The 26,740-nt window shown below is 37.5% G+C and overlaps 3 protein-coding genes across 6 annotated transcripts in view; 1 reads left to right on the plus strand and 2 right to left on the minus strand.

Annotated features, from left to right (window-relative positions):
- The window catches only part of RPAP2 (RNA polymerase II associated protein 2), a 32,802-nt gene extending 32,474 nt beyond the window's left edge, over positions 1-328 (minus strand). Inside the window, exon 1 of the mRNA XM_063165720.1 lies at positions 249-328. Coding sequence (XP_063021790.1) covers positions 249-297 — 49 coding nt within the window. The 5' untranslated portion in view covers positions 298-328. The remainder of the gene's footprint in view (positions 1-248) is intronic.
- Positions 315-18,501, plus strand: GLMN (glomulin, FKBP associated protein). 4 transcript variants are annotated; one of them, XM_063165722.1, is made up of 20 exons: positions 315-388; positions 683-819; positions 2,036-2,159; positions 2,624-2,749; positions 4,140-4,259; positions 5,284-5,392; positions 6,573-6,819; positions 7,290-7,389; positions 8,411-8,598; positions 9,056-9,109; positions 9,895-9,925; positions 10,281-10,370; positions 10,914-10,955; positions 11,046-11,119; positions 11,434-11,518; positions 12,292-12,398; positions 13,518-13,581; positions 15,638-15,761; positions 17,150-17,232; positions 17,364-18,501. In XM_063165722.1, the coding sequence occupies exons 3-20, from the start codon at positions 2,094-2,096 to the stop codon at positions 17,469-17,471; spliced, it is 1,818 nt and encodes a 605-aa protein (XP_063021792.1). In that variant the 5' UTR covers positions 315-388; positions 683-819; positions 2,036-2,093; the 3' UTR covers positions 17,472-18,501. The 4 variants fall into 4 exon arrangements, with proteins under 4 accessions (XP_063021792.1, XP_063021791.1, XP_063021793.1 ...); XM_063165721.1 differs by lacking the exon at positions 315-388 and adding an exon at positions 393-471; XM_063165723.1 differs by lacking the exon at positions 315-388 and adding an exon at positions 393-471 and having other exon boundaries at positions 683-791.
- C11H1orf146 (chromosome 11 C1orf146 homolog) lies at positions 18,498-25,859 on the minus strand. The gene is made up of 5 exons (XM_063165725.1): positions 25,791-25,859; positions 23,484-23,577; positions 22,234-22,402; positions 19,065-19,143; positions 18,498-18,617 (listed from the first exon to the last, which is right to left on the minus strand). The coding sequence occupies exons 1-5, from the start codon at positions 25,857-25,859 to the stop codon at positions 18,498-18,500; spliced, it is 531 nt and encodes a 176-aa protein (XP_063021795.1).
- Positions 25,860-26,740: the final 881 nt, after the last annotated feature.

Genomic DNA, 26,740 nt, shown 5'->3' on the forward strand with positions numbered 1-26,740 from the left:
CCGGGACGGGCCGGCCCCTTACGGCCTGAGGGGACCAAGGGTCCCGGCCTTGCCTCGTCCGGCCCGTCCCTCATCACGGCTCCGCACTCGGCCCGGCACAGGCCCACAGAGCCGACCTCGGCCGGTTCGCCGCTCCCCTCGGCACGGCAGCTTGGGCGAGTCCGCCACAGTGCCAGTCTGGGGGCACAGGAAGAGCCCAAAGCGCCAGGCGGGGGGAGCGGGGGCTGCCGCGCGATCCCGGCGCCCACCTGCGCGCCGCCGCCGGGGCTTGCCCGTCCCGGCGGCCATCATCGCCATCAGCGCTGCTCCGCCCGCCGACCTCTCACCCAGGGCGGAGCCGGGAGAGGCGGCGGCGCGGAGCTGAGGGGTTCCTCTGGCAGGGGCTGAGGTGAGGTGAGGTCAGGTGGTGTCGCTCTCGGTGCCGGAGAGGCGGCAGCGCGGAGCTGAGGGGTTCCTCTGGCAGGGGCTGAGGTGAGGTGGAGCTGAGGGGTTCCTGTGGCAGGGGCTGAGGTGAGGCGGTTCGGTGCCTTTGTGGCTTTTCATTCGGCCGTGTGTTTACAGGCTGAGGCTGGCAGCCTTTTCGTCCCAGCCTGGGTGTTTTGCCACCCAGAGAAAGGGTCGGGATATCTGTTTATTAGGAGGGAATTTGGTGAGTATTAATAGAACGTTTCACATGATTCAGATGCTGTCCACTTGCCGCTGAAACCTCCTAAAAGATTCAGCTGGAAACCGGATTAAGTATTAAGGCCGGAGACCATCTGCGAGCCCTGTCAGTAAATCCCTGCAGCACGGTGGGTGCTTGGGGCGCCTTTCCAGGCTGTAAGTACATTGTGAAGTTACTGAGGGCTGAAAATGCAACAGTACTGGTGTTCGAAAGTATGTTAAATTATTTTGGTGGGATTAGTAACATTCTGTAAAATGAAAAGATTAAATAATACAACGTGTGGTAAGAAAGTATGTGGTAATGATCTGGGTAAAATGACGGGCTAGAAAGGATACGTTTCAGTGACATACAGATGTCAGAATGGGCCGTGAAGAATAGAAAGTGAGTTGTTTATTCTTTGAATAAGAAAGTCACACACAGATGCCTTATAAACTTTTGTGAGTTGTCCCCTTTTATGAGCATCTAGATAGGTTCTTTATCTGTGTATTGTCTTGTGTAGGTGCGCTGGTGTTTGGCCAGTGTCAGCCCACCACATTCAGTCAAACATAAGAAGAAAGGCTGAGGACATTGCATGGAGACACCTGTGTTTTGATGAATAGTTATCTAATTAACCGAATGTAGGGGTAATTGGCAGTCATAGTGGTCATATAACCAGGTTTAGGCCCATGGCATTACTTAAAACCATAAAGATTATGACTGCTGCTATGGTATATCATATAGGATAACCAGGCTTGATTGCATTTGTAATTCACGGTCCTGGCTACTTAAAACTTGGTATGTACTTGATATTACTCAAGTGTTATAACTTTGTTGTTTTTAGCAAGAAAGTTTTAAATGTTAATACCTAGAGGTAAAAAGTCATTGAACTAGTCCAACCTAGACACTAGAAAAAAATAAATGAAACTACACATGTAATCTTCACTGGACTGTTGCTATAAGCTGGCATGGTGTTTGGATCAGTGCCTTCACATTGCAGATATTGGGTTAGTGTGTTCCAGTCAGGGCTGAGCAGAAGCCCCTCTTGTCAGAGTAGTCACAGAAAATGTAGTGTGTCATGGGTGTGCACACTTGGTGTGCAGTGAGCCCAGACTTGCTCTGTGTTAGCTGCATTTTCCATGTATGTGTCACTGAAACCTTCATGCTTCTTAAGATGACCCAGATAGTACTTGAAAAATTGTTTCCCGTTACATAGAATGCAGGTTGTTTCCTGTCTGTAATTCTGTCTCCTGCAAATATGGGGAGTAGAGTAATATAGCATATACTTTGTAAAAAAAGAGTTTTCCCTTATTCTAATTATGTAGTCTTAATATTTGTCTAGGTTGTTCTTATTCCTCCATTAATATTTTTCATGGTAATGTGATTATTTTTCAGCCTCTGTATTAAGTTCGTGTGATATAATACTGCCCTCTTTAATTTATAATAAATTTTCATGCCAGAAGAACACAGTCAAACTCTAATGGCAGTTGATGAACTTCAAGCCATAATACAAAGATGTGTAAGTAGTTTTCTTTCCTTAGAAGTAACAAGTGTCAGTAGTGTGATTTCTTTTCATATATTAGAATTAAAGCCAAAATGACCTCAAAAGACAAGTCAGTTGTTGGTAGAACTCTTCATGGGGCAGCTGAGTTCAGCCTCCATGTTTCATTGACTTCTCTGTGGTGCTTATCCCAAGAAGCTTGGTTATTTCTGCTTCTTGGAGATGGAAGTGTTCTTGTACCTAGGAACAAAAGCTGGTAGTTGTAGAAAACACATCTTCCAAAGAGAATGCTGTAGTCTAGACTTAGTGCTATTGAAATACTGCCTTGTCTTGTGTAGTAACTTGGTAGCTTTTTTAATATGTGGAAAATGTATAAAAGTTACAATGATACTACATTTAATTTTGAAATGAAAGCATGGATTTTCTTACTTCTTAATTGACTTTGATAAGTATGGAGTTAAACATTCATATTTTCTTTCTAGCAAATTCTGGAAGAAGCTGATTTCAAAGGAGAAGATTTTAATCTGTTTCAGGTAGCAGGTCAGAAGTGTTTGGAAGATGGATATGCAGCTCAGTTATTAGAAGTAATTCAAAATGAGAAAAACAAGGTGAGTTTAAGTTTGCACTACATATTAGTGTTTATTAACATCATTAATATAAAACTGCTTATTAAGAAGGAAAAGCTACTTTCTCTGTGGAGCAAGGCTGTACATATGAATAGCTAATGGGTTGCTCTGTGTTAAGTGCACATAATTCTGTATTCAGGTAGCTCACAGAAACCCAAGTCATGGTAATCTTAATAAAGCCATTAATAACTCCTCTGTGAGTGAAGCAGAGGGAAAAGAAAGCAGAAAAGCATAATGAGGAGAAACAGACAGTGTCCCACTTCCACAGGACAGGGATTTCAGGTGGTGTACTGGGTCTGGATGGCATGGGGTTGGCTTTCTTCATGGCAGCCTGCATAGTGCTGTGTTTTGGATTTGTGACCAAAAAGGTGCTGATAATACACCAGTGTTTCAACTACTGCTGATCAGTGCTTGTGCAGCATCAAGGCCTTCTCCCTTTCTCACTCTGCCCCCAGTGAGCAGAGAATTTGGGAGGAGGCACAGCTGGACAGCTGACCCAAAGCAGTGAGGTGCTCCAAACCATACAACACTGTGCTCAGCAGTAAAGACACGTGGGTAGGGACCCATTCCAAAGCAGCTGTTGTTTGGAGGCTGGTTGGGCATTGGTCTCCTCATGGGAGATGATCTGCATCATTGCCCATCATTCCCTGCTGTATTTTGTGTTTCACTAATTACATTGGCCTTATCTCATCTCTGGAGTTCCTCTGTTTTGCTCTTTTGACTCTGGCCCCGATCCCACTGAGGGACAAGAGCAAGCCAGCAGCTGAGGGGTGCTTCATTGCTGTTGGGGGTCAGCCTACCACAAATGGATATAGCAATACTGGCCAATTACAGGAGCCAGCTAGGCTGATGCTAATTTGAAATACTAATGTCTGTGGGCACTAGGGATACTGAGACAATATACCAAATTGAGCAGAGATAAATAGGAAGTTCAGAAAGAAAGTGAAGGGTAGAATATTTTAGCAATGTTACATGGAGTTCATAATCTATTACAGGGGGTTCACAGTCTGGTTTTGAATTTTGTGAGTTTGGAGTAACAACTGAAAGTCTCAATCTCCTCATGAATAATTTGTCCAAGTGTTCTTTTAGCACAACTCCTCTGCTCAGTCCCATTTTAAATGTATTGTCATGGACATGTAGAAGTATTGACATGTCAATAATTAGAAGAAAACTATACAAAATTTGTGTTTATAGGTATGGGCAGAGGACACAATGTGTGTCAAATTATGGTAACAGTTGCCAAATATTCAATGACAGTGATAGTTTTAACCAGGACATTGATCTGTTGTTGCTTTTGGTCTTTATGTATACAATCTTTCTGGGTTTAAAAGAAATCCAGTTTTGGTTTATTCTCTGAATATCTGTTTCTTAGGTTATCATCAAGAATATGGGTTGGAATCTCATTTCTCCTCTTGTTAGATGTATTTTTATGTATAAACAAGAGGATGATAAGCGAGAACACTGCCTGAGGATACTGGATCAGTTGGCACAGGTATGGTTTTGAAATACATGATTATGATACAACAATGTTAGGGAAGTTCTGCACAAAAAGGGGTTCAAGATCATTAATCCATGAAGCTAATACACCAAAGGCCAATTACACAAACATGTTTGTACAATTTGATTCTGACAATATTTGTGTAATGAATCTACATCACTACTTGGGTAAGCTGCTCTTAGTTTAACATTCCCTTGCCTCAGTTTAAAGGTGCAGAGAATTCTGAATTCATGGTGCATGTTCAGTGGGTAGGGCTCTTTGTTTGGAAGTGGTAGGCTCAGCATCAGAGGTGTGGTTTTCATATGAAAATGAGCTAAGTTGATCTGAAGGACACAATCTTACCTGATTTAGCTAGCTTGAGTAAAACTTACAGTACATTGCTAAATGTCTTTTCTAGTATCTAATTCAAGGTCTCTCCCTTCATGTTCCCTCTTTAGTTGTTTCAAAACTGTGCTGCAGGACCTTGCCATTTTCCACTTATCTCTGTCTGAATAGTATTTATTGTTCTCTATTTTATGATTCACTCAGAAAAGTCTTTTCCTTAAATCCTTCACCCTTCCTCAATATGAGAATCATTACCTGATGATTCTGATGGAGTAGGAGCAGAAAAATGTTTTAACCTGTAAAAGACTAATTCTCTTTCATTTATGCACTCCAAAAGCAACTTGCAAACTTTATAGCTTGAGTTAAATTCACACTCAAATTCTACTTCTCTCTCTGCTCCAAAGAATTACTTTGCAAAGGTACTCTGAGGTTTTTACAACCCATTCAAATCATGTTTAGTGTCAGTTTTATCTCTTATATGTTTTCAGCTCATATGAAAGTGTCATACAGGTATGCTCTACAGTAGATGTTAATTGTAGGCATGTACTTACTGTTTCATATTTGTTTTCTTAAATCTTATCTTGGATGTTCAGATCTTCTCTCTCAACATTCAGGAACTTCTGTATTCCATGTTAATTATTTTTTTGAGTATGACCACGGTTATTTAAAAATATGCATTGTTCCTCTCTTGCAGCTCTGCAATCCAAAGGAACTTTTTTTGGGTTTACTTGAGCAGATTGAGCAGACCTCTGGAGAGCAAGTGTGTCAAACTGTCATGTTATTGCTTCAGCCTTTGCAGACAGGTGGGATTCAGTTTATCATGTGATTTCTGAATTAAATTATTTTCTCATTTATTTATAAATTTAGTTTAGCCATTGCTGGAATGGTTTCAGAATAAATCCATCCTGAAAAGCTTTACAGTGTATTATATTCTGCAAAATAACACAAGGCATACATTTCATACTTATATTGGCCTGTTAGAAAAAAAAAAATAGATGAAACTAATAGCATCAATTGAAAAAGCAATATTCAGCTATTTGCCATCATTTACAAGAATGTGGTCCTATGGCAGTTATATTTAGAGGTGTAAAGCACTCCTACTGTTGGTGCAGAAATAGGGAATCACATAGATTCGTGAAATTCTTCATTATCTGACTTTTAAAACATGCAATTCTATTTTTTATAGTCTAAAACTGTAATTTTGACTGAAGCATGTTGAAATACTTTATTGGTGAGGGGGGAATGTTATTCTGGCTCACACATGAAAATTAAAATGTTGGGTTTGGCCAGTCTCTAAGTAGGTAACAAGCAGTACATTCTGTTTTATTATAGAGATGAAATGAAGTGTTGTGTATCAAGTAGAAGACTGATTGTAGCAATCTCCAGGATATGTTATTGTATTGTTAGAATTTAACAAGAGAAATGTGTAATTTTTTTGGGTAGCCATTCTGCAATTAGTCTGCACTGATCCAGCTAAATGGAGAGCCTCTGGTGCTGCTTCCTCAGCCTGGGAGGGCGTCTGTTATTTTTGCCATGGAGTAAAAACCAGGGTCAGTTCTCAGCAGAAAAACTGGGCTATTGTCTCTAGTTTTGCTAAGCACAAAAGGAGTCAAGTACTAAATGCATTTTCTGGGTCAAATATGTATCATTTCACTTAGCCCAGTTCTAGAAAACATTGTTTTAGTTCTCATCCTGCTGCTGTGGAGAAAGGAAGAACATTGAAATGTGTGCCAGATTTAATATTTGTTATTTGCAAATACATGGCCATGGTAACTACAGTATGTTAAATTAAGTGATGATGTTTAGTCTTCCTGGATTTGCTCATGTGATTTCAGGTGTCAGTCCCTCTCCTTCCCTGAAAACAAAATGTTTTCTTTCCTAGTCACGTTGTTTTTCTTCATGTTTTCCTCTACTAAGTAAGTAATAACTTAATGTCTCAAAATGTTATCTCTTCTTTTCCCCTTTTTTTATTTTTTTCCCTAGTGCTTTTGAAGCTTCAGAACAAGAAGGCCTACTCAGTGGGTTTGTCATTGGCCATGATTATGAATCAGCTCACTCCCTTACCTGTACCTTATACCAAACAACAAATACAAGAAGATAAACTTGGTCTCTGTCAATGTTGCAATGCAGTGGTGGACTTTGCTAAACCTTTTGTGAGTGAAGTTGTTAAAAATATGGAAAAGTCATCAGAATACAATGACATGGAGCTGAAAGAAGAATTAATAAAATTGTGAGCATTTTATGTTTGTCCTATATATTCCTGTAACTTAACAAAATGAATAGTAGGCATTTATTACATAGGTAGCAAATAAATAATCTTTTAGTGTTTTACAATGCTGCCAACATATATCTAACTAATGTGGTATTTTGATAAAGAACCCTAAACAGATCTTATATATTCATGCTTTCTATTTAGTAGAGGGAAATGGTAAAATGGAAATTAGTTGCTGCATTGTGAAGCTGAGTTGGTATTCCTCTGTTCCTCAAATTTCCAACAGTGAGAACAATCATAGTCTGGAGGTGAAATCTAAATAAAGCTTCTACAGGAGATGTTGGGTTTTTATTCTTTTATTCTCCTTGGAGTACTTTGAATAGCAGCAGCTGATATGAGTATAGGCATTATTCTTGGTTATCAATGACACTATCATAGTCTGTATTTATGACTGTACTGGTGACTTATTCCACCCCTTTCTTTTCCAGCTGTATGCAAAGCCTGAAATACCCATTATTGGCAGCTCAGCTTGAGCACCTGGAGGGCATTGAGGAACATCCTTTTCGGCAGTTTGCCACTGAAATTACCGTGAGTGCAGTGGGAATGGATTACAGTGTGTGCAGAGCCAGTGGTCCAGTCCACCACTGCCTGTAATTGTTCTAGTGCTCATTTCCATTTCTGTATTGGTTAGTGGGGTGGCTTAATGGGCTGTGTAAGGTATATCCTGCCTTTCCTGTTGGGCACAGTCTGAAACCATGTTTTTAATGTTACTTATGAATTACCTTCTCTTCTCTTTCTCAGTAAACTTCTGTTTATGGCTTTAGGTAGTGAGAGCTGAAGCTAAGGTCAGTAAGTCATGCTTAGACTGTATGACATCGTGCATAATCCTATTTTTCCAAAATGTGCCATCCTGGATGTTGGGTTTGGACAACTCCAGAATAGTGAGCTGACCTTGATCTCCCCGTTTCTCTGTAATATGTTCAAGAGGAGTTACATTATGTTCTCAGCCACAGGGAGGGTGTGAGGGAGTAACCCCTGTAGTATTTCTGATTTGCAAATGTTAGGGGTTCCTTGTGTTGTGTATCATGAGAAAGAAAGGCCATACAAAGCAAATCTAACTTTAAATCAGGGCTTGCCTGTAGCAGCTAAATGTTGTGTTCCATATTGATTAGTGAGAAAAAACCCAAATACTGAGTTTTCTGTGATCTGAAAACCACAGAGATTTTATAATATAATGTTTTCATGAATTTATTGTTACTCAATGTTAGCATTGGGGATAAGGGAGCTGAACTAGGAATTTACAGTTGGTCTTCATTCTCTCTTTTGCTAACTTCTGTGTGCTTGACTTTGCTATCTTAGTAACATTTTTCTAACACTAGTTATTTTTCCTCCAGGATTTTTTGTGTGTGTTTGTACATATATCATAAATACCACATGTTTGTATTAATTAATATACTACAAACATACAATTTATATATTACAAGCATTTATATTAATTTATATGCATGCTGTACAAGAGAATGTATGTAAATACAGTTAGAGCTTTAAAACTTAATTGACATACAGTTATTTTAAAGGCAACTATAGGAAATCTGTTTTCATTTTTTAGGACATTTTGTGTAATATGGGAGAATTGATACCATTAGTGTTTGTACATCATAAAGGCAAAAGTCCACACTGGGAGAATCAGGAGTTTGCAGACATAGAGCGAAAGAATTCTGCTGATTCTTTGGCATGTCTGTCATACCTGATGTTTGTTCAGCATTTTGGTGTTGAATGCTTTCCAGTGGTTTTTAGGTAAGAACTATTCTTTCTTGCTCATTGTAAGTCTGTACTTTGAAGATTCTTTCTGAATGGAAGAGAACTTTATTTGTGAATAGTTATGAATGAAAACTGTGTTTCAGTAGTGTTAATTTTATGTCAAAATTTGAGCATTTATATTTTATGTAACTTATGTTTCATAAGAACATACTCCTGCAGATTAGTCTAGTGTAGTTTAATTTTAGATGAACTGTTCTTTAATAGAAACTACTATGATTAGTCACGTGCTGAAAATTAATGTGCATTAATTGTTCATTTACATATCTATAGACAGTTTCCCCATAAGAGTTCTTAACAGTGATTTGACTTACAATTTTTGTATATTTAAAAATCAATAATTTTAGAAAGAGATTTTTATTTTTTAAAATATATTCATTATGTGCAAATGTATATGGCTTATGCAGTTTAATGTAGCTGGATTCTTCTCTTCTAGCCCTTCATACCTTCTGCTGTGCAATATGACACATATTGAAGTGCTGCTGAAAAGGTAGAGTTTGCAGGTCTAGATAGTGAGTGTGATCTTTTACAGTAACTCATTAAAAAAATTTGAAATATTGGTAAGTTCAGAGGAGGTTTATAAACTTGAGTATTAAAATGGCAAGTTTCACTACAAGATATCTTCTCTTACTAAGAAGCAGAAGTTGTCTAAACATTTATGTATTTATATTTTGTATTGTGATACCATTTTTAGAAACTTTATTCTGAAAATGTAAAATTTGTTGTTTAAACACATGCAGAATAATTAGAGTGTATACTTACTTGCCCTTCTATAACAATATTACTAAAGGCAACTATTGTGAAAATATTATTTGGATGTATTCTGACATGATGTGCAAAATGATTAAAGGTCAGGCTTTCTAAAGGAAACCGAACTTTACTATATATTGTGATTATTTCACCCTCCATAAGCAGCAGTGATACCAAATGGCTTCTAGCACTGCTATGGAAGGCAAGTTTCCTATTCTGACTGTTTATAATTTAATTTTCTTTGGTAATCAGTGTCTCAATACCCGTGGGAAATGACACTGCTTTTGAGCAGGTATAAATACTGAGGGGAAAAAAGTAATTTTTGACTGTGAAGAGATTAGTCTAATGTTCAATTTCTCATCAGCAAGTTTATTCCAAAAATATTTGGGAAGAGTAACAAAGATCCTATATTTAAAAAATGGAATTAAAATTGTTGAGGGACAAGTTCTTGTTAACCTCTGTTCTTCTATTTCTTCTGAAATAACAGCTGTCTTTTTCACAATTTAATCTGATTTTTTTTTCTAGAACAGAAGAATCTGTATTATCTAAAGGACTTGTAAGTTGTTTTTTAAAATTTTTAAATTTTTGATGTTACAATGTTTTATTTTTTCAGTTTGAGGAACGGTAAAACTTCTGTTTATCCTTCTAGGAGAGGTATAAATGATAGTTCAGATAATAGTTTCAGAAATATTTTGAGGCTTAAGTATTTTTCAGTCATACAAATACCTGTATTTATTTAACTTTACAGTCCTGCATAAATGTTTAAGTTACAGCTATCACTTATAATTGCAGCTGCTTATCTGAATGAGTATTTCTGAGTGAAGGCTGTTTTAGCAATGAAATGTTAAGCTGATAGTGTTCTGTATATGTGCATACTGTTGACATCTTTCTTTTCTTTTCCACACCTGCAGGATCTGTTTGAGAGCTGTTTATTGAGAATGGAAGATAACAGCCTTCTCCATCACTATTTAGAACTCAGAGGCTTTATTAATGTACCTCAGGTAATAAAAAGCAGCATACAGGAGTCTTCAAAGTTTGATTAGAAATCATGCCTAGCTGTCCTCTGGGTGTTTGAGAAGAGGCATCCTACTGGACCTTTACACACCTGTGCTCTTAAATTGAAACCTTCAGTGTCTTGCTGTACAGAATTGTCTTTGCTACCTGCTGCAGCATGAAGTTCAGTGACAATTCCAACACACCCAGTGGATGTGCAGGTCACTGAAGGTGCAGGTGGGCACAGATTTAGGTGAAAGGTGGTGCTTGCTCATTTTTGTCTCCTCCTTGCCAGCCTTGGCTACGTTCTTACCTGCCCTGCAACCAGCAGCTCAGGAATAGTGTTCTTGCAGATCAGCCCTGGGATTCTGACTGCTGAAGAAAGCATGAATTTCTCTGATGAGAATCTTCTATTCCCTGGACATTGCCAATGTTCTGTGGGTTTTTTGTTTGGTTTGTTTTTTTAAAGTCTTGAGTAGATTATTATGTTACATCACACTGACTATAATCTGTACGTAATTATAAATTGTATTTCCTTTCTCTGACTGCAGGATTTGGTGAAAATTATGACCCTTTGTCCCATGGAGCATATGGTATGTTAAGTTGCCTACAGAATCAGTTGGATTCTGAATGCTGAGTTAATTTTTTTTAGAATTAATCTGAAATGTCTCTGTTTTCTTTAGAGAAAGAAGAGTTTAAATGTTTTGCAGTTGTTCATAGACAAGTTTGATACAGAAGGAAAATACACATTATTCAGGTAAGCATCCAAGCACCAAAGGCAGTTTGTGTAATCTCAGCCCTAGTGCATCTTAATTGTATCAATACATTGATCTCTGACAGAATTTCCATCTGATAAGCCACATTAATTTTACTATGTTAATATTTTGATAAATCATGAATTTCAATTGTCTCTTATAAAATTAGCTGTCTTATGTAAGCCAGTGTTTAAAGGTTACATAGTCATACTGTTCTTCCTTGGTAAAACTCCCACTTAGCTCAAAACTTAGATAACATTGACTAACTCTAGGGGCAGCTTTAAAGAGACAATATCTTTGTTTTGTTTGTTTGAAGGTGTTTACTGAAGACAAGCAACCATGCTGGTGTGGAAGGATACATTATTAAAAATATAAAGGATCAGATTCACTTAGCATTAACGGTGAGGCTGTTACCAATAAAATCCAAGTTGTCTTCTCAAAATTCTGTCAGTGTGATATTGAGAAAATGTCTACAGCTTAAACTTCTAGTGGTACATTAAAAAAATGCACTTTAAAAAGACACATAAGATTAGAAAATTTTTTAAAAACCATTACTTTTGCTTTTTCTGTTCATGCATATTTAGGTTATAATTTTACAGTTGTATTTTTAATTGTGGTATCTTATTGTATTTTTCTAAGAAGTTACTGCCTTTTCTGTGCTCGAAAATACATTTCTCTCTTAAAGTGAAACTGCTCAGTACATTGTTTTATCCCTGCAGTTCCTCATTTTTAAAATATAATTCAAATACTACAGTTCAGATAGAATTATTAATTTTTTCTTTGCTTTTATGATGACAGTCAGCGTTTTATTATGAGTGCTTTGCAAATGATAAATCCATCAGGAAGAGCTGGGCTAGATCAAAGCCATTTTAATCTCATATTCTATAATAATTATACCAGAAAGTTGGGAAAATTAATTAAAACTATATTATTAACTTTCTACTATACAGTTTCAGAATTCTCTTACTACGTTTCTTCCATTTCTTTCCTGGCTGACAAAAAAATTTAAAATTATGAAGAGGCTGTTTTGTATACTTCACTCACATGTCAATATTAGAAAACATTTCTTACAGGGTTTGATTTTTTTAAACATTTCTGTTTTATGCAAGTTATTGTTACAGTATTTAAGAGCTCAATTTTGTACTCAGCTGAACTTTTTGTATTTTTTTTTCAGGAGTATGACAACATTTGGTTTACAGGACATCACCTGATCTCCCTTTTAGATTTAGTACTTTCACTTCCAGAAGGTGCTGAGACTGATCTTCTGCAAAACTCAGACAGGTGAGTTGGAATCACAGTTACAAGCTTTTCTTTCTTCATTATGAAAAAAGACTTTAAACTACCTTACTACAGTGATGTATGCTGCCATGTAATTAATGAGGTGGCAGCATCAATGTATTTTAAGGTTTTGCAACTAGAAATGGAAATGCTCACTTATTTTAACCAGCTCTGTGTAGAAGAATGTCACAATGCCATTACATTAATTTTTAACAATAAAAAAGGATGTTCTCCTCCATTCCCTAGGGATGCAAGACTTCAGATGTGAAATGACATAACTAATGGGTAAAGCATTATTTCCTCAGGAATGTGTGGTTTGTCAGCTCTCTGCAGAAGCAGCTGAAGGAATAAAAGCAATGGGCTGTGGTGGCTGATATCATACAGGGGAATAATAATTAGATGCAACCTATGGTGCAAGGCATCTTTGAGGCAGTTTCACAGATTGCTACACAGATTGGGAATCTAGAATCTCATGAATAAGATTACAGATCCATCTGAACAGTAAATAATTGCATAAAAAAAACCCTCAAACAACTGAAATGTGTCTGAAAAATCTTGTGTATGTAGGGTAGGTCTTCCTGTATGATAAGTACTATGATGCTGCTTGTGCTTGTAAATCAGTGGGGAGATAATGTCCAGATGGACACATACCTGCTTAAAGAGCCTAGAAGTATGATGGTTAACTGTACTTGTTATCTGGAAAAAAACAATTCATAATCTCAAAAGTATGGTAAAACAAAAGCAAAAAAAAAAAAAAAAAAAGTACATTCAAAAGTAAAAATTCAGTACAGTAATAAAGAAAATTGTCACACTAGTTTTAAATCAACTTTGGATCACTAGTGATACATATTATAAATCCTGTGATAAGGCTCTGTCTCTTGAGAGGACTCTTTCCCTCACAATCACCAGCCCTCTGCAATCTGATGGCAGTTTCAGTTTTACTTGCAAAGTGTGAGCTGTAGTATGGACATCACTACACACGATGCTCTAGGTGGAGCTGTACTGCTCAAAGATGGGGGGTTGCTTTTTGTACAGATGGGTTCTCCATACCAGCATGTCTGGCTGATGGACAATTCAAATTACAGTCCTGGTAAGAGGTATCTGTGTGTTTGTAATTCACAGGGTTATGGCATCACTGAATCTGCTGAGGTACTTAGTGATTAAGGATTGTGAAAGTGACAATCAGGTATGTACTATTTGATTTGAAAGTGATTGATTAGCTGAGAGATGGATTCACATGAACACTCTTATCCCTAATTAAAAAAAATGTGGGTTTTGCATTTTTGTTTGCAATGGTTGGTTCCCCAGAAGTGATGCTTTTATTAAGACGTCAGGAAATACATGATATGGTGCTTTGTTTTGATGAAATTGTTTGCATAGATACTGTTCCTATAAAGAAATTAATCCTTTTACTCTGCCTGTTGAACTGATCTGTCTCCATAACAATAGAGTATGTCACCACAAAATCACATACCCAACACTTATTCCCACATGAAAAAATAGTTATTTTTGCTTATTTATTTGCTGGTATCCCTCAAACCACCAACTGGATATCTTTATAGCAATAATAACACAATAATATCATTTATTGTTTTCTAAAATACAGAAAAAAATTCTGATCTACTTTTAGACTAATTTGAAAATTTATCTAGGAATAAATTTTGTAAGTACCCAATAATGTTTCTAATCTAATTAGAATAACAGTGAAATAACTAGTACTGATTGCTGAAACTGTAATGAAAATGAAAAGCAAAAATAGCTTTCAGTGGGTGCATTTCTAATTTACTATTTATTTAGTTATTTTACTATTTATTTACTAGTTAATATTGGTAAACTGCATCTGTTTGTCATATTTAAGGGGTGATTACTATTTAAGTACTCATAGTGGTCTCCTCAGTTAGATGTAAATACATGGCTTTGTAAGAAAAGTAAGAATTCCTCTTTTATTATTAATAAAAACTACACATAGTAGCACTCAGCTGCTCTAACAGTGCTGTCTAGTACCTGGCAAAAAGAATGTCCATACAGTTTGAGGAAAAAATAGCATCACATCTTCTGAAGATTTTCCCTTAAATTTAGCCTCTGTCAGTTCTTCTTGACTTCTTCCCTGTCTCTCTTCATGCAGTGCAAGTGAGGCAGAAAGAAAATGCCTCCTTCCACGTCAGTTCAGATATTTTGATTGCTGTGTAGCAAGCATTTTCATTAATAAAGTTTAAAAATAAGTCTTTTTCTAGAAAGCTCCTTTTTTAAGCCACATTCTGGTGGAAGTAATTACTGTTCTTGTTTGAACTGCTAACTGTGTCATCTAGTATTAAAAATCGCTGAATTTTCCACTGTTGTTGGTGGATTCACTGTATTTAAAATAGAAAATTCTTATTTTTATTGTCCTTATTCTGCCTTCTGAGGATACTGCCTGAAGAAAGGAGTTGTATAAATGGCTCCTATATACAAAGCAGCCTTTGTGTCTTTGGATTTGTTTCCTTCTACAGCAGTTTGTAGCAAACCCAAGCTTATTTTCCTCTCTGTAACCCTGAACAGCCTTGGTTTTGAGCATCTTTCCCTTGCACCTCCTGCTTCCTGAATGCCATTATTGTAACTCCTTTCTGCCCATGTCAAACTGGGACAATTTTGTTGTTGCTGTGGCTGCTGTGCTGAAGGATGGGAGAGCAGCATATCCAGTAACATTCCTACAGGGCTTTTAAAATGCAATATAGACAATTGGGAAGCATGATATTTATCACAACTTTCATTTAATTCAGGAATGTTAATTTAAATATTTGTTCTGTTTTACTGCTGAATTATCTGAGAGGAGCCTACATATGCCAGTTACTTGCTATAGAGATTCTAGCCTGAGGAAGGGCCTAGAACCTCCCCTCCAACACATCCAGATTCTTTCAGCTTTGCTTACAGGAACAAGCTGAAAATGTGCATTTCCTTTGCTGTAGTTACCAGCCTACACACTAAGTCCTCCCTACCTTCCAATAACCCTTTTTTTTTTTTTTTTTTTTTTGACTGCTTCATCAGCCAATCAACAAATAATGTAGGGGAGAGGAAGAGGAGCTGAAATACCCAGCACAATGCTGCTCATGATTCAATGCATGACTCTGAATGATTTTTTTCTCTTTTCCTCCCTGCACAGAAGTATATGTTATAAAGACTAGTCAAAAACCTTGTGCTCAAAGCTTAGTATTGCAATGCTTCACTGAAACTGGTTTGTAACCTTCTCTGTTCTGTTTGACTAGACTGGTGTATGGACCACACTTGGCAAGATAGAGCAGAATTTCTTAAAACCACTGCGTGTAGGACTCAATATGTCAAAAGCACATTATGAAGCAGAAATTAAAAATAAGAAAGAAAACAGAAAAGGTCAGTTTTTGTTGGTTTTTTATTCTTAGTGTTGTTCATATCTAGAAACTTTGGTAATCCTTTGGAAATGAGGAACTGGTGAATGCTGCATAGATCAAGTTTTATTTAACTGTTGCCACTATTCCAAATTTCAAATAATAATTCAGTAGTTGCTGAATTAAAAATTTTCATAATTGGTCAGAAAAATCTGAACTTACCTGTCATCACATTTGTAAATCTTATGGAAACTTGATAGAACTGTCACATGAAGACCTTCAGAACTTGTTCTGCATTTATACTTTTGATTTTAATGTTACAAAGGAGAAACTAAGTTTCTCTGAATGCATAACCCTTAGGTTTCAAACCAGGTGTGGGAGGGTTAACAAAAGAAAAAATAAGTCACAGTGCTCTCTAAAGCCTGAAGCATTACATTCATTTTTTAAAATACATTATTTTTTTTATCTGACACACAGAATCAGATTCTGCTCTGGGTTAAGCAGGCATGTTGCATGGGGCACAAGAGCTGTAGCTGCTTTAGGCAATCTCTCTGTATGTCACATCCTCTGTTCCTTGTGGTCTCCAGTATAATTAAGATAGCCCAAGGAATTTGTGTCTGCTACTAAAAATGTCAATATAGCTTTTTGCCTCTAGTCCTATCCTCTTCCATTGCAAACTATGTACTTATAAGGCAAAGAAAGGGACTTTTTTCCTCAAGACAACCTGTGGATATCTCTCTAAAGGGAATCCTTCAAAATTAATCAGGAAGCTTTTTTCTTAAGTCCCTCTTACAGTTCTCTAGCCTTTGACAAAACATAAAGAAATTTGAGTTTGGGAGAGAACATCTAAATTGTAACAGTAAATGGTTTAGCTTTCTGCCCTTGTGTTCAATCTTTGTAAGCATTACATTGAATTTCAAATATGTGGTCTGAATGTAAGAAGTTTTTCCCTTATTTTTCAGACCTGTCCTTGTAGTTTAGCCTGCTGCAAGTAATCTGTCTGAAACAGAGAGGCCTGCAGCCTTTTCTTAATAAAATAAGTATTTAATGTCTGGATTCATTTAGTCAAGCTAAAGAACTCCTACTATCTCCCTGGATGTGGAAATACTAAAAATGTATCAAAACTGGGCCAGATAACATTTTATTCTTCATTTTGAAGAGCATGTGAGCTCTATAAAATTAGTTCCAGTTGCAGATCTTGCCTGTTTAGTAATGTAGGAATGTGTGTTATACAAAGTATAAAGATGTCACCCAACTCCAGTTGCCTTCCTTTTAAGGTTCAGCACCCTCTGTCATGTGTTTTGTCAATCCCTGGATTTCTGTTCTTAACAATTGCTGTCATGAAATGTTGATATTTTAAATATTCTTTTAATTCTAAGGGTCATGTTGGTTTCTTCATGTTTTCTTCTACAGAGGCACACAGTTCTAACACAGTTTGCTCTGTAACTGTTGGTGGGGAAAAGATGCCTGCCATGACTACTGGAATGCAGCTTCAAGTGAGTGTGCACTTCCCTTCAGTCACTGAGAAGTACTGACTTTTTTTTTTTCAATGTGGAGACAAAAGTAAATGTAAAATGTATAAAAAAAACCCTAATAAAAATAACACTCATCTTTCTTGTCATTTCAGGTTTTACACTCAGCTCTCTTCACATTTGACTTAATAGAAAGTGTTCTAGCTCGGGTAGAAGAACTCATTGAAGTGAAAACAAAAGCTGTAATGGATGAGAATAGCTAAGGCAGCTGAAGTGTTTGAATTAACATCCTCCTGACAGGATCACTGGACTGAGACCCCAGTTGCAGGGGAGGCTATGGCCCTGTAAAGAGGAGCAGTTTAGAGGGGCCTCCAGAAGAACTGCAAATGCTGCTCTTCAGAAGTCTCATTGCTGGTTTTTTTTTCTTTTGCTCTTATTGCATGTGATTTGGAGATATGGTCTGTTTACTCCTCTTCAAAATTTGATGCTTTTTCTTAAGTTTAGAAACTAAAAAAACAAACCAGGTGTGTTCCTCTCTGTGGCAAGGAGGTATGGTTAGGCATTTATTTTTTTAATTTTTAGAATTTGTTGGGTAATAGTTGCTGACTGGAGTCGTGAATTACAAAGATTTTTATCAAGTGATTGAAGAACCATTAATTCAAAAGCCCTGATTAAGCAAAAGGTATTTTTATTAGCACATTTTAATGTTGACAAACAAGCTTCTCTATTTGCAGACAGGACTATAAGGTACAGATAACTAACACTATAGAATATACTATGTATAGATAGTACAAACCCTGTGGCAAAGGAAACCAGGTTTAAAGAAAAACAACCTTGGGCCAAATAAGATGTAAGAACTTAGTAACATAACAGATAACACTTATGTTTAAAAGCAGTGTAAGGTTGCATACATACAGCTGTTGTTTTTAGGGATATCTGTATTTTGGAATTGTTTTAATCATCCTTATCTTTAATTGTACAGCTTTCTTTAAAATACAGTAATTTTTTGGGGAATTATTAATAAACAGATGAGCCTCTAAGGTCAGAACCAAGTTAAAAATAAGGATGACTTTCCTATAGTGCAGCTAAACCACTTTTTTTCCCTCTCTAGAAAGCACATTTGGTATCAAGTATGCTATTTTTCATTGTATAGCTATTTAATATGAATTTTCATGCCAAATGCATATGTTGTATGTAGTCTTTTGAAATGTAACTATATTTTAAAGAACATTCTATATTTTGTTTAAAATGTAGACATTCTATTTATGAATAAAAACCCAAATATTAAGTTAATTACAGTGCGATTGGTACTCCTGAAGCATCTTCCAAACTGGACTTTTTTCTATTATTTGGGCTTTTGTCATTTCTATTTTGCAACGAGTATCATCTGCTTGTGGCTTGGAAGTTACCTTAGAGAAAAGAAAAATGAGTAGAACAAAGTGACTTTAGGTAATAGAATAGTCAAGATTTTATTTTTCCAATAGTAGAAATGCAAAATTATTTAGCAGTGAAATTTGATTTTTGTGTTCTCAAGCAGGTGTTCAGGAATGCTGTACACAGAGGTGAGAGTATTTCAACAGGAGTTAACAGTAAGTGAAGATAACTTAACAGTAGTAAATAGGAGCCAAAGAAGCTCTTAGATATCTGATTTCTTTTCTTAGATGCTATTAAGTTACCTTTAACAGTAGTTGAAAGACTCAGCTAATGCATCAGAGCACCAGTTCTATCTTAGTGTATTAATGGATTGTGGTCAGTATAACCTAAAAAGTTCCATTAAGGAAAACCAATTATTTTATTGCTCTTGGCTTTTCCTGAGTAATACACTAATATTTTTAAGTGTATGCAACTGGACTTACCTTAGCCATAGTTAGCATTAATTTAACAGTTTCAGCAGGATTATGAACTGGTATTACACGTAAATTGCTGCCGAGGAATCTGCACATCAAAATAAATAAGGTTACTTTTAGAATATGTATTTAATTTGTTATGCCATAAAATTCAAACAGCATTCCCACATGAAGTAACAGCTTTTTAGTGTGCAGTGTTACTTACAGGGAAGGCTGCTTTTATTCTGAAAGGCAAGTGCAGCATTCATGCTGTTTGTAAAGCCATCTGTCCCATTTCTGTACCACTTATTTAGGTGGGATTTGGAAGGGCTCATTTCTTTATCTAGGTCTCTTCAACAATCAATCAGCACTTCTTAAGCATGTGTACATTCAGAGATCTAAAGTCTCTTCTGTGATATTGCTGAAGGCTCTCCTCAGTGGCAGTAAAAAATATTTGAGTTGTTTTTATGGCTGTGGAAGAGCACAGCAAAGTATCTAAAAACACTGCTAAAAATACTTCAGAATTTGAACTAAGTCTTTGTAGTGTACTATAAATAAAACACCCTGTATTCCAGACACGATTAAGATAATGGGATAATTCCACTACTTTCACGTAAAGACTTGTTCACTCAATACTTTAACCTAAAATTATTTCTTTCTATAAATAGTGTTATTAATATACATTCATTCTTGAGAAGGGGATCTGAGGATTTAAAATAGTAGCATGAGTTGTTATTCAGTGAGATTATGGAGGAGAGACATCAAAGCTTAGGCAAGCACAGAGCCTCTCCCTAAGAATTGCACCTTAAGTGTGTCGTAACAATGAATTACCTTTGCTGCTGTTTTCTGTTGTAGAGCTAAAACAGGAGAGGCACTTCACAGCAAAGAATGAGGAATTTTAAATGACCAAAAAGAATTTAAATAATGCAGATGAAGTGCCCAGCTGCTCAGTTGCACAGTCCCCTGTGACCTCCCCTTGTGCCCGCCACCTGTTCTTCCTGCAATCTGGCTGATGACTTGGAGTCATTCACATTAGGACCTCCTGCTGCTAAGGTATCTCAGCTGAACTTGTCTGCCCTTGCTTCTAATTAGCAAAAATAAATGTTACAGGCACTGTCCTTCTCTAAGCACAGGCACTCGGGTCCCTGGTGAGTTTTGCTAAAATGTGATGTACAAACAAGGGCTGGATTTACATTTTGAGATTAGGGAAATAAATTGGTGCAATTTTGCTCATACTAGAATGGGCTTAACAAAGCATGAATGAACAAAGTGCAGCAAAAAAACAATTACATGTACTTACCTAGATCCACGAAAATCTATTTCTAGAAATAGTTTTGCTTCCAATAACAGCAGGTCTAAATTAGTGTTGTATGAACAGAATACTGGTCATTTGAACATGTCTTGCCTTTCCTCCAAGGTATTTTAACTTACCATGCAGATGTACTAAGGTTTTTTGTGGAATGCTCATTTAAGCTGTGATGGTAAACACTACTTTTCTCCCACTTCCCCCTTGCTACACACAACTCTGCATAAAGTGTTCATGTTGTTAACAAGAATCCTGTAGTTTTCTTGTTAATAATAATAAAAAATAATCCTTCCCCAATTGCAGCAAAAGCAGAGATAAGGAGAAAGGAGCAGTAGTAGAAGATAACCCGAGAATACTAAGGGACTGTTTTTTAACAAATCCAACAGGTGATTTGTAGTTTCAAAGAACATGGCACAAGTTTCAACCCCACCAGGAGAAGCTCAGTTAGTGATCACAAACAGCAGCAGAACTTAAAGCTGCCAGGTAATAAAAAAAGCACATGCATTTATATATATATATAAATATATATATATATATAGAGATATATGTAATTGTCCATTGTCAACATCAATTTGATATTGCTTGCAATGAAAAAACAACTTTAATTTTAATAAAATTACCAACTTGCCAAATGGAATGCAGTTCCAAAATATCACATTTTAGTCATCAGCATGTGCACAAAACCCATTGTTCATAACCACAAAGTAGATTGAGAATTAGCATTGCCATCACCTGAATAATGTGGTCTTGCTGAATGGTGACTGAACTTTTAAAACCTCTCATGAAAATTTACAACATTTTCACAAACAGGTAATAGATTTCTTACATTTCATCTCATACACTCTTTATTCATCAGCATTTGGCAGAATGCCCAGGATTTAATGGAACTGGTGCTAGCTACTTAAGGAGGTAAAGATCAAAGACTTCATTAGAATAGTCACTTCTCTGAGGCCAAGAGTGACAACCAACTGCAGTTAGGGCTGCTGTACTTACAAGAAAATAGTTCTGACTACAAGCATGGAGCACAATCTGATCACTGTTGTCAGCTAGCATGTACTAAAATATGCAAGTTTTCAGACTTCATTAGAAATCAGAGATAAAAGTTTTAAACAAACCAGTTTTAATATAGTTTTATACATTTGGTGTAAAATAACCTTGTTTATTTAATTGTTCTAGCACAGTGTAACAGGTGCTGTTCCAAGTAAACATTTTAAAAGCTGGTAAAAAATCTGCACTTTACACTACAGCCTTTTTTCATGACATAAACTTGCCTGCTCTGTTTTGAAAATGACCATGAAAATATGGTTATAGAGCTAAGAAAATTGTCTAATTTTCCAATTAGAAAAAAAAAAAATTAAATAGTTATGCTCCATAGCCCTAAAATGATTGAAAGGAATCTTATTTGCTTTGTTTTGAGGAACATCCTCTTTTGTTACCTGTGATATGGCAGATTGATTCACTTGGTATTCTTTTTATTTGCTATTAATAAACAAATGCTTTAAATAATTTTTACAGTGAATTAGTAAAATAAAATTTGTGTATTCCTGAAATAATTCACAAAGGGTAAAGCTGGGAAGGACCATAGTGTGTCAACTCCAACCTCCCTGCTCAAGCAGGGTCATCCCAGAGCACACTGCACAGGATTACATCCAGATGGGTCTGGAATATCTCCAGTGACAGAGACCCTACAACTGCTGTAGGCAATCTGTTGCAGTGCTCAGTCACCCTCACAGTGAAGAAGTTTTTCCTTGTGTTCAGGTGGAACTTCCTGTGCATCAGTTTCTGTCCATTGCCTCTTGTCCTATTTATTCCTAAAATAATGTTTCCAAATCCAAGACTGCTATTTAATTTCTTCTTAGCAATATAAAGTTCAGTTTGATGTTGAAATCATACCTTCTCTGAATCCTGAACATGACACTCCATTCTTCTGGTCCATGAAGAGCAGCTGACAAAAGCAAAAAGCTGTTCCGATGGATGTTTATGAACTTCTGAATTCTTTTGGAAAACTCTTCTTCCCCTGTCCTGAGCAAGTCTTGAGTGTCTGACAGAATAAATGCAATGCCTATTGGGGAAACTGCTGTAAGTGTACAGGTCGTGGCAGTAAAGGGAGTAAGTTCTCACCACAAACTGGAAAGCACAATTCTTAAAGCAACCATTAGTCTGAAACACAATGGAACAGAACATGAATGAATTTCCACATCTCTCACAGGGAGATTTGGCCAGTGATTGCTAGTAGTTTTAAGATAAAACTACAAATATCTCAGGTTATTTTTCTACTGTAACAGCAAAAAACCACCAGCAATTCCATCTACTGAAAGCAGACACATCTAAATGCCTTTGAGAGCATTGCTTCAGGAACAAGCAACTGCTATAATGGAATGAATTAGGGGCAAATGCAAAGGCTGACTGAAAAGCTCAGGAAGTCCTGTTTCTAAATGAAAGAAACAGCTGTAAAATCTTAAAAGTTAGCTAAACTGTCTACCATGAAAAATGAACTTACATCTCGGTCAACTGAAGTCGTTGTGAAAGGGAAAGTTAAGGCTGCAGTTTAGGAGGGTTAACACTGAGCATACAAAAGTCAATGTGTGCTAGTCCTTAGAGTTCAGGCAAATGGAACTATCTCATCTACATGTTTACAAGATCATCTGTTCTAAAAAGGAAAACCAGCTGTTTCATGTTTACAATTTCAGTGATTTCTTAATCAAATCCACTCAAATAATCCTTTTCTTGCCTCCTCTGCCACTACTAGCTGTGCAAATTCAACTTGGAGTTTGAAAGCCAATTACATTTACAGCCATGTATATGAAAGATCTTGATGGCAGCTTATGTGCTTGTGGCATTTAGCATGCTTGCTCAGTTATAACACAAATTTACTGAACAGTTCAGCTGATGATCACCAAATATCATGTAGCTGTTGTATAACAGGTCAAAAAAAAATTACAATGAAAGTGGTTAATCCCCAACATTATCTGTTTCATCCTCTGATTTACGTACAATCATAGCCCAACTCCTTCCACTACTGCACAACATCCCAACAAGGTAGATTTTATTCAGTTTAGTGTAGCCCACAACTAAATAACTGCCCTGACTCTGTACTTCTTTGGATTTTATGATTTAAAAGCATGAACTTTAAAGTAGTGTACCAGAAAGAGGAAAAATCACAGATCCAGTTTCCACTGATTCTGAATATCGAACTCGGTGTTGTTGCCTCTGCAGAACTGTAGAAATTTCATTATCCTAAATAAATTTAAAAGGTTATTTTGAAAAGTTTTCAGTCAACAAATTAGAAATATTCTTAAAGCATCAGCTAGACCACTATAGATAGACCTTTGGCACTGTTGTTCAAAAAGTATTTCTTATTCCACTAAAAATTAAAAAAGTACTAAAATGTTAAACATGATCAGTTTTGAAGTATTTGATTGGAAGTTACCAACACTGAGTAATAATTATGTATGTGTATGTTGTCTTAGGAAACTCTTGCATTATGCATAAAGAAGGTTTTTTTTACAGTCTGTTTTGGTAAGATGTGCTAATAGAGGATTTGCAGAAGGGAGGATCATACAGTAGTGTGTTTCTGTGACTGGTTAATTAGGCTGCATTATTTTCACAGATGTCAGCATCTCAGCTGGAAAATCGTTCAGCAATTTTGTATGGGACATGATTTTCTTTAAAGCTTTTTGACAGAAAGCAATCCACACAGGAAAAGTAGAACATTGCACTATGCAGCATAATCATCTACAGAATGGAATGTGTTTGGATGTATTTTTCAGCCTGCAAAAAGCATTTCTGCAGTATGTTCCACAGAAGCTGCACGAACACACATATATTAAAGGTTAAATCACTGAGAGTTTTTAGCTAATAACATGTTCTTTAACCTACCCATTCAACACACAGCCAGCCTGCTTATGTAGGGAAGTGCCATGATTTAGTGGAAGAGTACAACAGAAAATCTGGATTGCAAGTGAACCTTGAAGGAGACATTAACCAGAAATGTCACACTTTCAATTGTCTGGAAAGGGTACACTCGTGGCAACTGCTTGTAAGGTTTAGCTACATTTTACAAAAAAAATCTCATATTCAAAGCCACTGTTGAATTATTTAATGTATAAATATAAATAATGTCTATATGAAAATGACAGTTCATAACCAAAACTGATACAGAAAAGCTGTAGGTGCACAGTTTGTGGTAATTGGGGCTGTGGCTGAGCCTCATCCCTAATGTGTACAGCTGAGAGCAGCAGGTGAGCAGCACTGACAGCAACGAGCCAGGGAGTGCCCAGGGGCACTGAGCAACCACCAAAGGGAACAGAGGGCACACAGGTGCAGGGCATCAACAGGAGGGGATAAAAGGTTGGGACAAAGAACAAGAAGGGCAGAGCTTGCAGCCTTCTGAAATAATGTGATGTTACTCTGCATGGGCAGAGACCTGAAGCCTTCTGATGTGGTGAGGTGTTGCTCTGTTTTAAAGCTTTCTGAAATGGTATGGTGATACTCTGTGTATTATGGCTGTAACAAAAAGCCATCTTGGATTTGTATTCAGTTCCCTCCGTTGCTTTGCTTATGAGGAGGCCTTACTAAGAGCAGTAGTTTTGAGTTGAGCTGAGGACAGGAGGGAGTTATGCTGGTAGGGCTGATGAAATCACTGCCATCCATTACCTCCCACCATATTATGGCACAAACATGCACAGTTTACAGGCTGTAAACTCCAAAATGAGCAAGCAAGTAAGTATAGGCTTTAAAGTGAGGTGATTCAGGAATTACTCCAACACGGTTCACCCATTTACACAGCAGAGATGGGGTGATAACCTTGTCAGCCAAGCTTGCATAAGACATCCCTGCTTGTGAATCAAAGCTCTCTTGCCTCTAAATTCTCTCCAGCTGGCATGAAATTGGCCTCAGCTGCAGAAGCTAATTACCAGCTCCTTGACATACCCTTTCACTTTACTTGGGAACAGAGTCAAGGCTTCTGATGTTAACAGATAAAAAATATATATTAATATCTGTAAGACTCAGTATTTTAAACTGAATTATGTACTTACAGGGTAATTGTCTACCCCTATTTGATACTGCATAGGAAAAATTAAAATATTTAGGGAGAAATTCAGAAAAAATTCAGTAACATTTCTGATGGAATTATTTATAGAGCAAACTGAAAGAGGCATCAGTGCAGTGCAAAAACGATGAGTCAGGAGAATATCCTAAAGCAGTGTAACTCAGAATAGCAGGTGGCAAGAACACTAAACAGATATGGAAGTAGCTAGGAGAAAATACAGTTACACACAAAAATAACCAGTATTCTAATAGAAGCAGTTTCAGACTAATATCTGGTTTATCCTGAAAAAAAATGTACTCATTGCAATTGATTAAAATATTCCCATATACATAATCTAGGAAATTCTTTCAGCCTTTCCTAGTGAGTCAGGTGCTGGCTTTGACAAGGGCTGTCCTACCTGCAGAGCTGTGCTCATAATGACCGTCGTTATCCACCTTGTCTGCTCCTGCCCACAGCTTTCTGCCATTTTTTTCCAGTGGTCTAATAGCTCTGCAGTGAGGTGTCTCTTCTGAAAAGTTTGGGAAAAGAGAGACCACAAATATTTCCCGCCAGTTAACGAGGTGAGATGTGTGAAGCACAGGGATACATTAAAGAGCTGATTGAAAACCAGCGGAGCGCCGCCAGCAGCGGGAGGAGGCCGAGAGGTTCCCCTCAGCCTTTGTGCCAGCAGCTCCCGATGCCAGCCTCAGCCTGGCCCTTCCCCGAACCCGTCCTGGGGCAGCGCTGGAGCCCCGGCAGGAGCGAGAGGAGGCCGGGACCCCCTCAGCCTTTGTGCCAGCTGCTCCCCATGCCAGCCTCAGCCTGGCCCTTCCCCGTCCGAACCGGTCCTGGGGCAGCGCTGGAGTCCCGCGGCGCCTGCGGGAGGGGGCAAAGCAAAGGGGCAGCCGGGCGGCGGGGAGGGAGCGGGGCCCGCTGTCAGCCTCGCACCTCGGCCTCAGCCCTCACGCCTCAGCCTCACGCTCAGGAGGAGCCCTCAGCCCTCACAGTTCAGCCCTCCCGCCTCAGCCTCACCCTCAGGCCTCAGCTCTCAAACCTCACCCTCACGCCTCAGCCCTCAGGAGCAGCCCCGCGACGCCGGCACCGCGGCTCCGGGGAATGCTCGCCATGGGCGGCCAGTTCTGCAGCTGTTTGTGGGTAAGAACAGGACAAGTTATTTTCTATAGAAGTTATAGAAACGTAGAAGTTTCACAGGACAAAAATGCAAAAGCAAGGGACTGTTGTATTGCGCTAAATCAGGCATGATTTCTTACAAGAGACTGCGCCACTTTCAGTGAAAAAGAAATACTGAATGTGTTGAAGTTTCTTTTTTAATCATGTAAAGGGAAATAACCCTTCCACATGGTCAGG

The sequence above is a fragment of the Melospiza melodia genome, chromosome 11 (genome assembly GCF_035770615.1).
Source record: "Melospiza melodia melodia isolate bMelMel2 chromosome 11, bMelMel2.pri, whole genome shotgun sequence".
Taxonomy (NCBI): domain Eukaryota; kingdom Metazoa; phylum Chordata; class Aves; order Passeriformes; family Passerellidae; genus Melospiza; species Melospiza melodia.